The sequence below is a fragment of the Phyllobates terribilis genome, unplaced genomic scaffold (assembly GCF_046119375.1).
Source record: "Phyllobates terribilis strain yellow unplaced genomic scaffold, ASM4611937v1 Scaffold_5__5_contigs__length_657084704, whole genome shotgun sequence".
Taxonomy (NCBI): domain Eukaryota; kingdom Metazoa; phylum Chordata; class Amphibia; order Anura; family Dendrobatidae; genus Phyllobates; species Phyllobates terribilis.
Window position 1 is genome coordinate 297118104 of NW_027362765.1, and position 16989 is coordinate 297135092.

General features: G+C 45.3%; 1 protein-coding gene across 2 annotated transcripts in view; it reads left to right on the forward strand.

Annotated features, from left to right (window-relative positions):
* The window catches only part of LOC141273040 (glycine N-acyltransferase-like), a 207368-nt gene that overhangs the window by 40180 nt on the left and 150199 nt on the right, over nucleotides 1–16989 (forward strand). For both annotated transcript variants that reach the window (XM_073684365.1, XM_073684366.1), the window contains exon 2: nucleotides 1588–1666. In XM_073684365.1, coding sequence (XP_073540466.1) covers nucleotides 1588–1666 — 79 coding nt within the window. The remainder of the gene's footprint in view (nucleotides 1–1587; nucleotides 1667–16989) is intronic.

The following is a 16989-nucleotide window of genomic DNA, read 5'->3' on the forward strand; positions in this document are numbered from 1 at the left end:
CACCCCGCTGTACACTCAAACTGCGTATTAACATTAATTTTCATCATTACTGAGAAAAAATCCAGTTATGATTTTGGTGCACGAACAGTTATCGAACATAACCTCGAACAGCCGAATTTTTCTCAAATCGTTCGTGTTCGCCGAACGGCTCGAACACCGCCCAAAACAGCTCGAATTTGAGATTGGCGAACAGTTCGAGTAGAACAACGCTCATCTCTAGTCAGCAGTCATTGAAAAAAAACCCCAACAAAGCAAAGTTAAAGCTGATTTGTAGGGAGGAATGGGCTGAAATTCCTCCAAGCCGATGTGCTGGGCTACTCAACAATTGCCAGAAACATTTAGATGCAGTTATTTCTGCAGAAAGGGGTTTCACCAAAAACTGAAAGCAGAGATTCACATACTTTTGTTACTCGCAAACATGATATTGTATCATTTTCCTCAATAAAAGTGAAAAATTTTAAAAGTGTTGACTCATTTCTTTGATTTGGTTCTATTTATCTATTTTTAGGACTTGTGTGAAAATCTGTTTTAAGGTTTAGTCAAATTTATATATAAATATAGAAAATTGTCAAAGGTTCACAAACTTCCAAGCACCACTGTTATTTTGGTTGGCATGGAAAATGCTCAGAACAACACACATTGCATCAAGATGATTTGTGTACCTTGGCAGAACTTTTTCTTTTCCTTGGAGTCTTGGAGTATTAAAAGAATCTGGATGCTATTAAGACTTATGTTGTTCTCATTCTTATGCCATTTTACATGGTCCAGTTGTCTTATCAGTCATAATAGTCCCCCCGTCTTTTACAAAGTAATTTCTGGTACCAGGTATGTGTCTATGCCTGTGCGTAACGTGGCTGGTATATATGTTGTTGGATTACTAATGTTTCAAACAGAGGTGTACATATTTAGTGGTGTTTCAGCACTTAGACTTTTTGTATGTCAATGTTCTACTAATTTTGAATCAGTAGCGGATATTACTTCTCTGGTTGTGCTTATGTGAATATTATATAGCTTTTTTATGTTAATAACCTACTTTATGAAATTGTTGTTTTGACAGTCTGTACATAACTTCCCACAATCAGTATTGTTTTGTGACACCATACAAATTGGTCTCACAAATACCACTTAGATATACAAAAAAAACCTTGTGTAATTTCAAGAAAGATAATATTTTATTTTGCAGGTCACAATAAAACTGTCATATTACATGTTGGCTCATATTGTTTTGAGCATTTTTCTTAGTTTTAGTACATGGTTCTCAAGTGGAAAAACTTGAAAGATGGAAACAGAACATTAGGTGGCCAATAAGAAGCATATGTTCTGAGAACCATTCACACTCATTTACACAGAAGTTTTGCCAGACCAGGGAAAACCCTGTACTTTAACCAAGGTTACAAGCAGAAAATCAGCTCTGAACAAGAAGCAGAACATTTTATTACACACGTGATGCATTTTCTAGTATGAAACTTATCGTGAACAGTGCTTATATACGTTATACTTGTAATTTGATTGCCTTCTGTAATCTGTCCCTTAGAATATTTTTGTTTTTAAATTTTAATGATTTATTAATTTTTCCCCCATGTTTAGAATGTTAGTCCTGACATGTTCCACAAAGCTTGCCGCTCTCAGAAGATTACTGACTCGTAACTTTCCAGAATCTTTAAAGGTAAGAAGGGAAATACAGATATTTATGCTTTACTTTTTGTATATAAACCAATAGATATCAGTTTCCCTTTTTATTGTTTCTTTTACCATAATTTATTTAATATATTTATTGCTTATATAGCTCTATTAATTTACACAGCACTTTAGAGGCATCAGCACAGCACCACTCTCCCTATTGTAGCTCACAATCTAAATTCCCTATCAATGACTTTTCGAGTAATTTGGGTTCATAAATAGTAATAGGACTTTGATGGGAGCTCAACCAATCTCAAAAATAAGGAGCCTGAAGCCAAATCAGTGTTAGAAAGATCGCTACACATGGTGCGCTGGTTCTTCTCCAGTGCCTTGAACTGGAGACACAGAAATAGTTGCGTGAGCAAGATCATCTCTATGGTGGGAATGTGGACCACTATTGGTGTCAGACCCCTACCAATTAGACTGTTATGACATGTGCAGTGAATCAGATATGCTGTGTTATACCTTGAACAGAGTCAGATGGAGGAGGAATATAACTTGACATCTTAATTTAGTGTTTTTTTTTAATGCTTATTAGTGATGAGCGAGCGTGCTCGCACTGCTCGGTACTCGCCCGAGCATCTTACTGCTCGAGATGCTCAGCTAGTATTTCCAGGATGTTCGGGCGGGAGCTCAGGTACCCGCCCTACATGTTTGGCGCTCTTTAGAGAGCCAATGAACATGCAGGGATTGTCTGCCACTCACTGTAATGCCGTAGCCATCTTGGTTGTGGCATTACAGTGATTGGCTGGCCGTCATCAGGGCTATAGAAGACCTGGTGACCCTAGGCTCGTCAAATTTTAACCTTCAGACAGGCAGAGTAGGGAGAGGTGTTGCTGTGTGAGGGACAGAATTGGCTGTGTAATAGTTAGATATAGGTACTCCAGGAATGTATATATATACATCTGAACTAACAGTCCTTCTGAGGACTAATCCAGCTGCATATATTCAGTGGTGATAGCAGGAGTTAAACAAGCAGAGAAATTTGTGAACACTATACAGCACAATAGTGTCCATTGCACATTCGGTTTGCTCCTGCTGTTACAGATATCCGTAGACATAGCCCCAGATATCAGGGGCCATGGCTAATTTTTTTTTTATCTTAATCCTGATTATTTTCTAAAAAAGTAATAGTATCCAACATTTTACTACTCCATTTGCTTGTTAGCACTACAGAATACAGCCAGATCTTTTCCTATATAAAAATGAAAAGGTTCATCCAGCTCACCATATGAAGTGGTATTCCTTAGGTAGTGCAGGGATTGTGAGCCTGCATTGGCAGCAGGGTGGATCAACGGCAGGAAAGAGAGATCTATCCAGCACAAAATCCAGGGAATTAATTAAAAACTTGAAATTTATTTAAATATGATTAAAAAGAGTACATGTTAAAAAATGCTCTAAACAGCATGCTATCTGACGCGTTTCAAACTGTGTGTTCTTATTCAAAGTAGCCAGGTCAAGCCAGATCTTTTCCATCATCAGACGTGATCTCATATTACAGCGATAAAAATCCAGAAGTTTGCAGTGAACATGGAAAATATTGTCCTCCATTTAGAGTTTGTAGTAGTGTGTCAGTGAAGCTATTCACACGTGGTCGCTGTGAATAATAGGAAACTACAAGCCCGCTAGTTAAAACTGTAGGCGTCTGACAGATGCATCACATATAACTGCGGTACAAATCCAGCCATTTTTAGCGACTGTGCAAAATATTATCCTCCATTTAAAATGGGCAAAGCGCGTGGCAAGGGACGGGGAAGTGGACGTGATGGTGAAGGTGCATGCAAAGGTCGAGGCCGAGACCGTGGGCAAGCTGAAATTGTGCCACAACAAACACCCACATCTTGTCGCCCGACCTTCCTGTCCCAATTACTAGGGGACACTAGCAAACCACTATTGAACCCAGAGCAGTGTCAAAAGGTTGTTGGTTGGATAGCAGATAATGCTTCCAGTCACTTTGCCACCACCACCACCCTGTCTTCCACACAGTCAAGTGTTATTAGCCATGAGTCTGGACCACATATTCCTCACCCTGATCCTCCTTCCTCCCACCATACCGAGTGCCTGGAGACAACTGATCCCACACTTGAACACTCTGAAGAGCTGTTCACTTTTCCATTTATAGATTCTTCTAGCCTTTCGCCCGGCCAGTTTCAAGCAGGGCAAGAGGAGATCGCATAGAGCGATGCCCAAATATATGAGCAGCCACGGTCACACAAAGGAGACAGTGGGAAAGTGCAATTACTGTCACAAGAGGTGGATGATGATAAGACGCAATTGCCAGAAAGTCAGGAGTAGGATCATGGTGCAGAAGTGGAAAACGAGGTGGTGGACGATGAAGTCACTGACCCAACCTGGCAGGGTGACATGCAGAGCGAGAACACCAGCACACAGGGGGAGGGAGGCGTAGCACCACAACACGCAGGAACAAGCAGTTTGGTGGCCACAGACACAAGGTGGGCAACCATTCCCCGAAACACGAACACGACGGAAGTTGCCAGTACAACTGTTAGGTCTTCCTGAGTCTGGTTCTTTTTTAAAGACTCTGCAGATAACCACAAAAAGGTCATTTGCACCATCTGCCAGGCCAGCATCAGCAGGGGTAGCAAAACTAGCAGTCTGACCACCACCAGCATGATCAGGAACATGATAGCAAAGCACCCGAATAGGTGGGCTGAACGCCAAAGTCCAAAAACAGTGTCTGTGGGTGACACCACTGCTTGTTCTGCTGTTGTGCGTGCATGCCAATTCTTTGTCCATGGCGCATGCAAAGATGCCTCACGCCCTGCACCTGTCATTGCACACTCGCAACTACCACCATCAGCGTCCACGTCCTTGTCCCAGTGCAGCATTCAGTGTCCCTACCCCAGTCCTTGGAGCACAAGCGCAAATACGCAGCCAACGCCCCACAGGCCACACTGCTAAACTCACACATTTTGCGAATGCTTGCGCTCAAAATGTTGCCTTTTAGGCTTGTGGAGACGGAAGCTTTCCGCAACCTGATGGCGGTGGCCGTCCGTCGGTACTCGGTCCCTAGCCGCCACTATTTCACCCGGTGTGCCGTCCCTGCATTGCACAAGCACGTTATCCCAGAACATTAGCCGTGGCCTCAACAACGCAGTTACTTGGAAGATCCATCTAACCACGGACACGTGGACAAGTGCTTGTGGGCAGGGATGGTACATCTCGCTGACGGCACACTGGGTTAATATAGTGGAAGCCGGGACCCAGTCTTCCAGATGCCGAAGATTGCGGGCCCTGGGTCAATCAGGGTTGCCCCCACATTCTACAGCTCTTGCGCCTCCTTTCCAACCTCCATCTTCGAAATGACCACATCAGTCGGAAGCACTGCTGCACTGCCTCGGCCAAGTGGCAACAAGCTTTGCTGAAGCTAATATGCTTAGGTGACAAACCGCACATCGGTAAAGAGTTGGTGACAGCTCTAAAAGAGCAGGCAGATCTGTGGCTGTCACCGCTGACATGGTCGTGTGTGACAATGGCCGAAACCTGGTGGCGGCTCTGAAGCGAGGCGAGCTCACACACATACCATGCCTGGACTATGTGCTCAACCTAGTGGTTCAGCAGTTTCTCAAAACCTACCCGGATCTGCCGGATCTTCTTGTCAAAGTAGGCCTCGTGTGTGCCCATTTTAGAAAGTCAGCTCCAGCTTCCGCCGCCCTTGTCGTGCTTCAGCAGTGTTTGCAGCTTCCAGCTCCCCAACTGGTGTGCAATGTCCCCACGCGTTGGAACTCAACGTTGCATATGTTGGAAAGGATTTGTGAGCACCACAGGGCAGTTGTTAAGTACCAGCTTTAAAATGTACGTCGGTATTCAGGTCAGCCTCCGCACATAAGACTTCAGGAGTGGGCATGGATGTCAGACATCTGTGCCGTCCTCCAAAACTTTGAGGCCTCTACCAAGATGGTGAGCGGCGATGACGCTATAATTAGCGTCACCATCACACTTCTCTGTCTTCTTAAATGATCGCTGCTCACAATTAAAGAGGAGGCATGGAAGAGGAGGAGGAAGAACAGGAGCTAGTTTCCTGCGCTATAGACGGTACTACCCACACAACTGTCATATTGTGTGTTCAGCGTGGATGGCCTGAGGAGAAGGAGGAGGATGAGGAGGAGAGCATGGTCAGTCGTCCTCTTGGTGAGGACACGGAAGTCTTGCCTGTTAGCAGTCTGGCACACATGGCTGACTTTATGTTATTCTGCTTTTCCCGTGACCCTCGCATTGTCCAATATTACTGGTTAGTGACACTTCTAGACCCATGCTACAAGGAGAAATTTCTATCTCTCATTCACTCGGCGGACAGGTCTAGTAAAATGGTACAGTACCAGAAGGCCCTTGTGGAATTATTAAAAAAATTCCCATTTGAAAATGCTGGCGGCAGAGGTCACAGTTCCTTGGACAACCAAGGAGTACAAGCAAGAGAGACATGAATACGATCCAGCAGAGGCATGGGAACACTGTCAAAGGTCTGGGAGAGTTTTCTCAAGCCCTCCCATCACACAGGCACTGATGCGCGGGGTACTATCACAATGAGGGATAATTTTAAGAAGATGCTGAAGGAGTACCAATAACAGTATAGGAGACCCACTCTTTAATAATGGGAACAACAAAGCATAGCCGGCTGATGGCCCGCTAACAATAGTGAGGGCTGACTGCTGGCCCTTTAAGAATAGTAATATCCGCCTGATGACCATATAAAAATAGAATTTGTGACCTTCAGAGTCCCTCCTTCATTAATTAAAAAGGATTTGTCTGATCATGTCTCACACACCATATGTTAAAATAAGGTAGTAAAATGTTAAAATGACATTTACTAGTAAATGTTTTTTTCACCATTGAAAGCAATGCAAAAGTGCAAAAACGCATCAAAAACACTACGTGTGAACATAGCCCTAGGTGTGGAGGATCATTTTTGTTTTTGGTAATTTATTTTGCCTTATACATAAGTCATTACCCTGGAAAGGATGTTCCTTAACATTTTTCCCAGGAAAATCCATTTTGGTTTTGTTTTTGTAGGTTTTATTGTGAGCCCATAAAAGTGGCATAACATTCTGACTAGAGATGAGCGTTGTTCGACTCGAACTGTTTGCCAATCTCAAATTCGAGCTGTTTTGGGCGGTGTTCGAGCCGTTCGGCGAACACGAATGATTTGAGAAAAATTCGGCTGTTCGAGGTTATGTTAGATAACTGTTCGTGCACCAAAATCATAACTGGATTTTTTCTCAGTAATGATGAAAATTAATGTTAATATGCAGTTTGAGTGTACAGCGGGGCGGGGGGAGGGGCAGGGGATGGATCTCTGCAGGAATAATGAAGATCTCCATTTTTTTTTCTCTTTCCCGCATTTACAGTGGGGAGGTGCAATCTGTCAGCCTATCAGCAGCGCACACACGGAGCAAACTGCTTTTTTTCACACAAGCAAGGGCGTGTGTCATTGGCAGTGTATTTCACATGTCCTTGGACTAGGTTACAGCATTTCCTACGACTTTTATCAGGCAGGTCTGTGCTCTTAAATAGATAGGTTGAGAGTAAAGACTAATTATAATTGCAGTCCTTTTCAGGACTAGGTTACATCAGTTCCTATTAGTTTTTGCCAGGCAGGTCTGTGCCAGAGCTGTGCAAGTTTTTTTCACAGCATTTGGCTGAATCTAGAAAAGCGAATCCTTTTTGGCCTATTGCAGTTTGTGTTAGTCAGTGGAGTAGCCTATCTGTGTTGCAAGATATACCACCTGTGTATAGAATACCAATTTTTTTACTGCACCTAGTGAAGTAAAATCTTTTGGGCATAGCATCATTCTATTAGTCCATGCATACTGACCTCCATCAGGTTGCAAATTGAATATAATTTTTTTCTGCATCTAGCTCTGAAAAAATATTTGGGCTTCTAGCAGTGTGGGACTTGTTCTATTAGTCCATCTATACTGACCTCCATCAGGTTGCAAACTGAATATAATTTTTTTCTGCATCTAGCTCTGAAAAAATATTTGGGCTTCTAGCAGTGTGTGGGACTTGTTCTATTAGTCCATCTATACTGACCTCCATCACGTTGCAAATTCAAAATAATTTTTTGCCTGCATCTAGCTCTGAAAAAATATTTGGCCTTCTAGCAGTGTGTGGGACTTTCTCTATTAGTCCATCTATACTGACCTCCATCAGGTTGCAAATTAAAAATAATTTTTATCTGCATCTACATCTGAAAAAATATTTGGGCTTCTAGCTGTGTGTGGGACTTGTTCTATTAGTCCATCTATACTGACCTCCATCAGGTTGCAAACTGAATATAATTTTTTTCTGCATCTAGCTCTGAAAAAATATTTGGCCTTCTAGCAGTGTGTGGGACTTTCTCTATTAGTCCATCTATACTGACCTCCATCAGGTTGCAAATTAAAAATAATTTTTATCTGCATCAAGCTCTGAAAAAATATTTGGCCTTCTAGCAGTGTGTGGGACTTTCTCTATTTGTCCATCTATACTGACCTCCATCAGGTTGCAAATTAAAAATAATTTTTATCTGCATCTAGCTCTGAAAAAATATTTGGCCTTCTAGCAGTGTGTGGGACTTTCTCTATAAATCCATCTATACTGACCTCCATCAGGTTGCAAATTAAAAATAATTTTTTGTCTGCATCTAGCTCTGAAAAAATATTTGGCCTTCTAGCAGTGTGTGGGACTTTCTCTATTAGTCCATCTATACTGACCTCCATCAGGTTGCAAACTGAATATATTTTTTTTCTGCATCTAGCGCTGAAAAAATATTTGGCCTTCTAGCAGTGTGTGGGACTTGTTCTATAAGTCCATCTATACTGACCTCCATCAGGTTGCAAATTAAAAATAATTTTTATCTGCATCTACCTCTGAAAAAATATTTGGGCTTCTAGCTGTGTGTGGGACTTGTTCTATTAGTCCATCTATACTGACCTCCATCAGGTTGCAAACTGAATATAATTTTTTTCTGCATCTAGCTCTGAAAAAATATTTGGCCTTCTAGCCGTGTGTGGGACTTTCTCTATTAGTCCATCTATGCTGACCTCCATCAGGTTGCAAATTAAAAATAATTTTTATCTGCATCTAGCTCTGAAAAAAATATTTGGCCTTCTAGCAGTGTGTGGGACTTTCTCTATTAGTCCATCTATACTGACCTCCATCAGGTTGCAAATTAAAAATAATATTTGTCTGCATCTAGCTCTGAAAAAATATCTGGCCTTCTAGCAGTGTGTGGGACTTTCTCTATTAGTCCATCTATACTGACCTCCATCAGGTTGCAAACTGAATATATTTTTTTTCTGCATCTACCTCTGAAAAAATATTTGGGCTTCTAGCTGTGTGTGGGACTTGTTCTATTAGTCCATCTATACTGACCTCCATCAGGTTGCAAACTGAATATAATTTTTTTCTGCATCTAGCTCTGAAAAAATATTTGGCCTTCTAGCAGTGTGTGGGACTTGTTCTATTAGTCCATCTATACTGACCTCCATCAGGTTGCAAACTGAATATAATTTTTTTCTGCATCTAGCTCTGAAAAAATATTTGGCCTTCTAGCAGTGTGTGGGACTTGTTCTATTAGTCCATCTATACTGACCTCCATCAGGTTGCAAACTGAATATAATTTTTTTCTGCATCTACCTCTGAAAAAATATTTGGGCTTCTAGCTGTGTGTAGGACTTGTTCTATTAGTCCATCTATACTGACCTCCATCAGGTTGCAAACTGAATATAATTTTTTTCTGCATCTACCTCTGTAAAAAAATATTTGGGCTTCTAGCTGTGTGTGGGACTTGTTCTATTAGTCCATCTATACTGACCTCCATCAGGTTGCAAATTGAATATAATTTTTTTCTGCATCTAACCCAGCCAATAGTTTTGGCCTAATACCACAGTTTGGCCACTCAGCTCTGCTCGGTTCCCATCCATTGTTTTTTTGTGCAAACAACTCCAGAGTTGTGAATTAGTTAACCACCAAAATGAGTGGAAAAAGGCCTGCTGCTGGTGGAAAGGGGAATAGGCGTGTTGGGAAGGGGAAAAAAGGTTGTGTCCGTGGGGTAGGTGTTAAAGCAACAGTAACATCTGCAGAAGAAAGACCATCTTCCAGCCAAACTAAAATGTCTTTCTTACGGCCACGCCAATTGCTACAAATTCCAGATGAGGCACAAAAACAGCAGGTGCTTCAACGGATATCAAGTGTTCCTATAAGTGGGCTCTCCTCCACATCAACTTCAACATCACAAATACTCCAGTCCTCAAAGGTGTCACCCCAATCGCACTTGCTTCCTCACAGCTCCCAAATCTCCAGCTGCCCGTCTGAGTATGAGGTAGAACAGATGGTTGAGTCTGCAGAGCTGTTTACTCATACTATAGCCTGGGAATCAGAGGTCGACTCCAGCGCTTCTGTGAATCCAGACGAGGAAATGATCTGCACTGATGCCCAGAATCTTTATGAGTCGGATCCAGGACCAGACGCAGAAGGTTCTGACCATAATGTAGACCCTCATTCCCAAACTGTAACTCCTGTTGGTGGAGACAATGAGGAAGACGATGATGAGACTCAAATACCTGATTGCAGCGACAACTTTAGTTTTTTGTCAGGGCAGGAACAGGTTGGCTCTGAGGACGACGGGTGTGATAACGCACAGGGTGATGATGATGAGGTTGGAGATCCCACTTACTGTCAACCCACAGTCAGCCAAGAGATGAGGTCAGCAGAGGAGGTGGAGGAGGATGCTAGTGACGACGTGGTCAGGTTGCGCCTTCCTGGACAGAGACGTAGTACTGGAAGCACGTCAACAACTGCATCCTCAAACACAACTCTGCCTCTCACCACAAGTTGTGGTGGCTCTTCAGGTCGCATGGGTGCTAAGCCTTGCATAGCCTGGGCATTTTTTCAGATCGATAAAGATGACCCAACTCGTGTTATCTGTAACATTTGTCAGCAAAAGCTAAGTAGAGGCCAAAAAATACATAGTTTGAGTACTTCATGCATGAACCGGCACATGGACATGAAGCATAAGTTGCAGTGGGAAGCTCACTGTGCTACAATGCGGCCTAGCTGGCCGGGCCAACCACCGTCTGCCATATCTTGTGCATCCGCGGCCTCTTCATCCTCTGTGACTGGGGGGACAGCAGTCACACCTGTTTTGGGGCACAGACCTGCCACCTCTTTACCCGCAACAGCCAGCGTGGTTGGCAGGTCATCATTTTCTTTGGAGGTGGTAACACCAGCTGGTGTTGAGCGCTGTCCGACATCGATAGCACCACCTTTGGATCAAGGCAACCTAACATGTCCGCCTGCATCTTCCTCACAGACCGGCAGTTTGCCGGGGACACCCTTATCAACCCCGTCTAAGCACAATAGCCATCCCTCTGTCCCTCAGATGTGGACAAGTAAAAGACCATTTCCTCCTAGCCATGAGAAAGCTAAGAGATTGAATTTCACCATCTGCAAGCTCTTGGCTACAGAAATGCTGCCTTTCCGCCTGGCGGACACAGAGGATTTTCGAGACCTTATGTCCGTTGCAGTGCCCCAGTACCAGATGCCCAGTCGGCACTACTTCTCAAAGAAAGGTGTGCCTGCGCTCCACCAGCATGTCGCACACAACATCACCGCTTCTTTGAGAAACTCTGTGTGTGACAGGGTGCATTTCACCACAGACACTTGGACGAGTAGGCATGGACAGGGGCGTTACATGTCGCTGACTGGGCACTGGGTAACTATGGTGACAGCAGGACAAGGGGCTGCTGTCCAAGTCTTGCCGTCCCCACGAGTTGTGCGTCAGTCCTCTTTATCTCAAAGTTCCTCCACTGCTTCTGCCTCCTCAACCTCCTCTCGGTCCTCCACCTGCACCGAAAGCCTGTCTGGTCATGCCACAAGCTTTCTAACTGCGCAGAAGGGATCCTGCACACCTCCTTACTATGCTGGCAGTAGGGCTCAACGTCATCAGGCGGTTTTTACTTTGAAATGTCTGGGAGATGTGAGTCACACAGCTGAGGAGTTGTGGTCAGCTCTGGAGAACCAATTTCATGAATGGTTGTCTCCACTGGACCTGAAACCAGGGAAGGCCGTGTGAGACAATGCTGCAAACCTGGGTGCGGCCCTTCGCCGGGGCAATGTCACACACGTGCCTTGTATGGCTCACGTGTTGAACCTGGTTGTCCAGCAATTTTTGGCCCACTATCCCGGACTAGATGGCCTTCTGCAGAGGGCACGGTCGCTGTGTGCTCACTTCCGCCGTTCGCATCCCGCAGCTCAGCGACTTACATCTCTACAGAAGTTGTTGGGCCTGCCACTTCACCGGCTAAAATGCGATGTGCCTACCCGGTGGAATTCAACTCTGCACATGTTGCAGCGACTGTGGCAGCACCGACAAGCCCTGGTGCAATACGTTCTGACGTATAGCCTGGGCCAACGAGATCTAGAGGTGGGGCAAATCGCGCTGGAGGAGTGGTCTCAGATCAGGGACCTATGCACCCTTCTGCACAGTTTTGAAATGGCGACGAAGATGTTTAGTGCTGACGATGCCATTATCAGCATGACTATTCCGGTGATTTACATGCTGGAGCACATGTTAAACAGAATTCGGAGTCAGGTGGTGGCACAAGAGGAGGTGGAGGAAGTAGAGGAGGAGGAGTTGTATGCGGAAGGGCTAACATCTGCAAGGTCCAGACGGTCGGCAGCACCAAGGCGGCAGGAATGTGAGGGTGGGGGAGATGGTTTTACCAGGGCGCATGGTAGCAGCCAAACTAGTGAGGAAGGTGCAGGAGCCCAGGAAGAAGTGGAGGACGAACTGATGGAAGACTCATCAGATGAGGGAGACCTTGATCACATTTCTGTTGTGCGAGGTTGGGGGGAGAGGACAGAGGAAGGAAGCATGATTGTTACCTCGCCACCAACACAACAGGGACTTGGTGCTCTTGGATGCGCAACACACATGAGTGCCTTCTTGCTGCACTACCTGCAACATGACCCTCGAATTGTGAGAATTAGAAATAATCCTGACTACTGGGTTGCCACACTGTTAGATCCCCGGTACAAAAGTAAATTTGCAGAAATTATTCCTGCCATAGAAAGGGATGCACGCATGCAGGAGTATCAGCAGAGACTGTTGCAGAATCTTACATGTGCTTTTCCACAAAACACCAGTGGTGCACGTAGTGAATCTCACAGTTCCAACTTGCCAACCGTGGGACAGTCGAGTGTTCAGCACGCAAACCGTAACAGAACCACAGTATCTGCTGGTAACATCAATTTTGCGGAATCATTTCACCACGTTTTTAGCCCATCCTTTGCAAGGCCACAGGAGACAAGAAGTCTGACACATAGTCAACGCCTAGAGACGATGGTACAGGAGTATCTCCAAGTAAACATTGAAGCCATGACTGTGTCACTGGACCCTTGCTCTTTTTGGGCTTCCAATCTGGATAAATGGCCGGAGCTAGCCACTTACGCCTTGGAGATCTTGTCATGCCCCGCAGCCAGCGTTCTGTCTGAACGTGTGTTCAGTGCTGGTGGTGGTGAGCTGACAGATAAGCGCACGCGGCTCTCCACTGATAATGTAGACAGACTCACGTTCATAAAGATGAACAAATCATGGATCCGAAACGACTGTGTCATCCTGGGGAGAGTAAAAGCTTGATGATTGGTTAAAATCACCTCACCAACCGTTTTAAGCTTTCAAATTACTAATCATGTTTATCTGTATCTTGGCTGGAAAATAATTTGGGCTTTGTAGCAGTGTGCAGCACTGATTCTATTATGCCATCTATAATAAGCTCCACCAGATTTAAAATTACTAATCATGTTTATCTGTATCTTGGCTGGAAAATAATTTGGGCTTTGTAGCAGTGTGCAGCACTGATTCTATTAGGCCATCTATACAAAGCTCCACCAGATTTAAAATTAATAATAATTTTTAGCTGCATCTAGCCCGGAAAATAATTTTGGGGCTCCGAGATGCGCAAGACACATAAGTGCCTTCTTGCTGCACTACCTGCAACATGACCCTTATATTGTCAGAATTCGAAGTAATCCTGACTACTGGGTTGCCACACTCTTAGATCCCCCAAACTTTTCGATCAACCTTTTCATTTTAATAAAGACCAAAAAAATGGTCATTTTTGAAATTATAAGCATTAGCAGGTTATTAGAAACTGAAATCAAACAGTTTTCAACTCAAAACTTTATTCTAGGTGATGTTACATTTTCACATAGGACCCCTTGTTCGAAAGGAGCTTCTGAACTCTCTCGTCCATTGAATTTGTCAGGTTTTGGATGGTTTCTGCTTCAATTGTTTTGCATGAGGACAGAATACCCTCCCAGAGCTGTTGCTTAGATGTGAACTGCCTCCCGCCATCATAGACACTCCTTTTGATGATGCTCCAGAGGTTCTGAATGGGGTAGAGGTCAGGGGAGCATGGGGGTCACACCATAAGTTTGTCCCCTTTTATGCCCATATCAGCCAGAGATGCAGATGTTTTATGTGCAGCATGAGATGGTGCATTATCATGCATAAAAATGATCTTGCTGTGGAATACACGGTTCTTTATCTTGAACCATGGCAGGAAGTGCTGTTTGAGAAACTCCACATACATTATGGAGTTCATCTTTACCCCTTCAGGGATCCTAAAGGGGCCGACAATCTCTCTCCCCATGATTCCAGCCCAAAACATTACTCCACCTCCTCCTTGTTGGCGCTGTAGCCGTGTTTGCGTGGGGTGTCCATCAACCAGCCATCCTCCACTCCATCCATCTGGACCATCGAGCGTTGCACGGCACTCATCCGTGAACAAAACAGTTTTGAAATCAGTCTTCATGTAATGTTTGGCCGGAGCCGTTTCTGCTTGTGTGAAGTGGATAGAGGAGGTCGACAGGATGGCGTATGCACAGCTGCAAACCTCTAAAGGACCCTGCATCTTGTTGTTCGGGGGACGTTGGAGGCACCAGCAGCTTCAAAGACTTGTCTGCTGCTATGACAAGGCTTTTTTGCCGCTGCTCTTTTAACCTGACGTAATTGCCTGTAGGAAAGAGTCCTCAATTTGCCCTTATCAGCATGCACACGTGTGTACTGTGAATCAGCTACATACTTCTTGATTGCTAAGACACTTCATCCTGATCATCGCACAATGTTGATTGTAGTCATGCCTTGACCTAAACACTCCACAATTTGTTGCTTCTCAGCAGCCGACACATCCTTTTTCTTTCCCATTTTGGCAGAAAATGTAGGCTGCTTAATAATGTGGGACAGCCTTCTTAAGTAGTCTTGCCTTTCATTGGACACACCTGCCAAACTAATTAGCACAGGTGTCTGCAATTGCTTACAGTGATATAAAGAGCCCTGACACACATCACCATCAATGAGTTTAACTGACAAACAAACAAATTCTTCCCTTATCACTCCTAAACACTTTTTGCATAATAATTTGGAACACAGTGTACATGTGCTTTTTCACAAAACACCAGTGGTTCACGTAGTGAATCTTACAGTTCTAACTTGCCAACCGTGGTCTGTATGGAGTTGTTCAATAAAGGGCCCAAAATTAAGATAACATAGATGGGAGAGGTCTCTATGAATACGAATTCCTAAGTATTTGATACCCTGTGAGGGCCAGGCAAAGGGAAAGTTGGACTGGATGGAATCCTGTATGGATTTGGGGAGGGAGACATCGAGGGCCTCAGACTTCGCTGCATTGATTTTAAAATTTGACCATGTAACAAAGTGATCTATTTCAGCCATAACAGCATGGATGGATATATGTGATTGAGTGATATATACTAGGACATCATCAGCAAATAGAGAGCACTTGTACTCGGTGCCTCCCACCTCAATCCACCTAATATTGGGGTTATGGCGAATTGATGAGAGCAGGTGCTCCGTCACTAGGATGTATAAGAGAGGGGACAGAGGACATCCCTGCCTTGTCCCATTGGTGATTGTGAAAGGTGATGAAAATGTTCTGATGCACCCCCTGGGCCTTGGGACACCCGGAGCCGGACCCTTTTTGGTGGATGCTGGTGGTTGTAGTCTCCATGGCGGCGACCCGGTTCCGTGGCTCAGGGCGGTCAAACCAGTGGCGGAACTATTTATGTGGTTTTGATGTTTAAATGTCCGACTACGCCACCCGTGGATTGCGGTCAGAGTGAACCGCCGCTGCAGGGCAGACCGCTGAGGCTGGTGTTGTGGGTGCAGCAGAGCATAGTATAGCCTCAGGGCAGTGTATGCGGAGGATGGGGGTGATGGTGCAGGGCAGCAGCAGTAACGACACAGAGTCAGTGATGCAGTCCAGGGCCTTTACTCACAGTTCTTATTATCCAGACCACGTCTGCAGGTAACGGCTGCCCACGTCGTACTGTGCTCACCAGGTGAGGGGCTCAGAAAACTCCCAGATAACTTTGGAGCGCTTCACAGGACCCCCTTTGTGTGTCCTTTGTCTGGCCTTTCTTACCAACCCTTCTGTCCGGCTGCCTCGGGCCTCCTCTTGGTAAACTTGGCGCCAGTTTCCCTGACCCTATGTGGTGCCTTCCTAGCGGGTGTAGCGAGGGGCTGCGCCACATAAAATGTCACAGCCTCCGGTTTCTAGCTGAGGGTCGTTTCCTGCCTCCACTAGTTTCGGGGACCGGTCTCCCCCTTTGGCCTGACCCCTCCACGCAGGTGGATTCGGGCGTGCGGTGGCGACTCGCCCGTCCGCACCCCTGGGATCCCTTCGTTCCTGGAGCCTTCTCCGCTCCTCTTCCTTCCTTCTCCCTCTTCCAGGCCTGGGCCTCTATTACTAGGCCCGCCTCCGGAGCAGAGCTCATGCAGAGCCCCTGCTCCCTGTCACTTCTGCTCAGACTTCTCTGCACTGAACTAAGATGGTGCGCACCTTTTATACTCCCTTCTCAATGCACCCAGGAACTGCTTCCGCCCTGCTCCTGCACTACAGGGTTCCCCTTCCTCAGTGTTCCCTCCCCCCACTCCAGCCAGGGACAGGGACTGTCGTGCCCATCTCAGGGGCATATTGGTCGCCCTGCCCCACGGCAATGTGGTGTAATGCATGCAGGTGTCGGGTCCTGATCCACACTCCATCCTTACCTGAGAGTGAGATATCACACCTCTGGGTGAGGTGCAATACCTCTGTAGCAACCGAGCCCTCAGGGTGCTACAGTTCCATTTATCTTCAGCCTAGGTGACGTTTTGCGATACAGGGCCGTGATTTTGGCTATAAAAGGGTCCCCTAGACCCCTACCCCAAGCTTTTTAAGAGAATCATATATGGCGTGCCAGGAGACTCTATGGAATGCTTTCTCAGCATCCAACGAGAGTATCTAA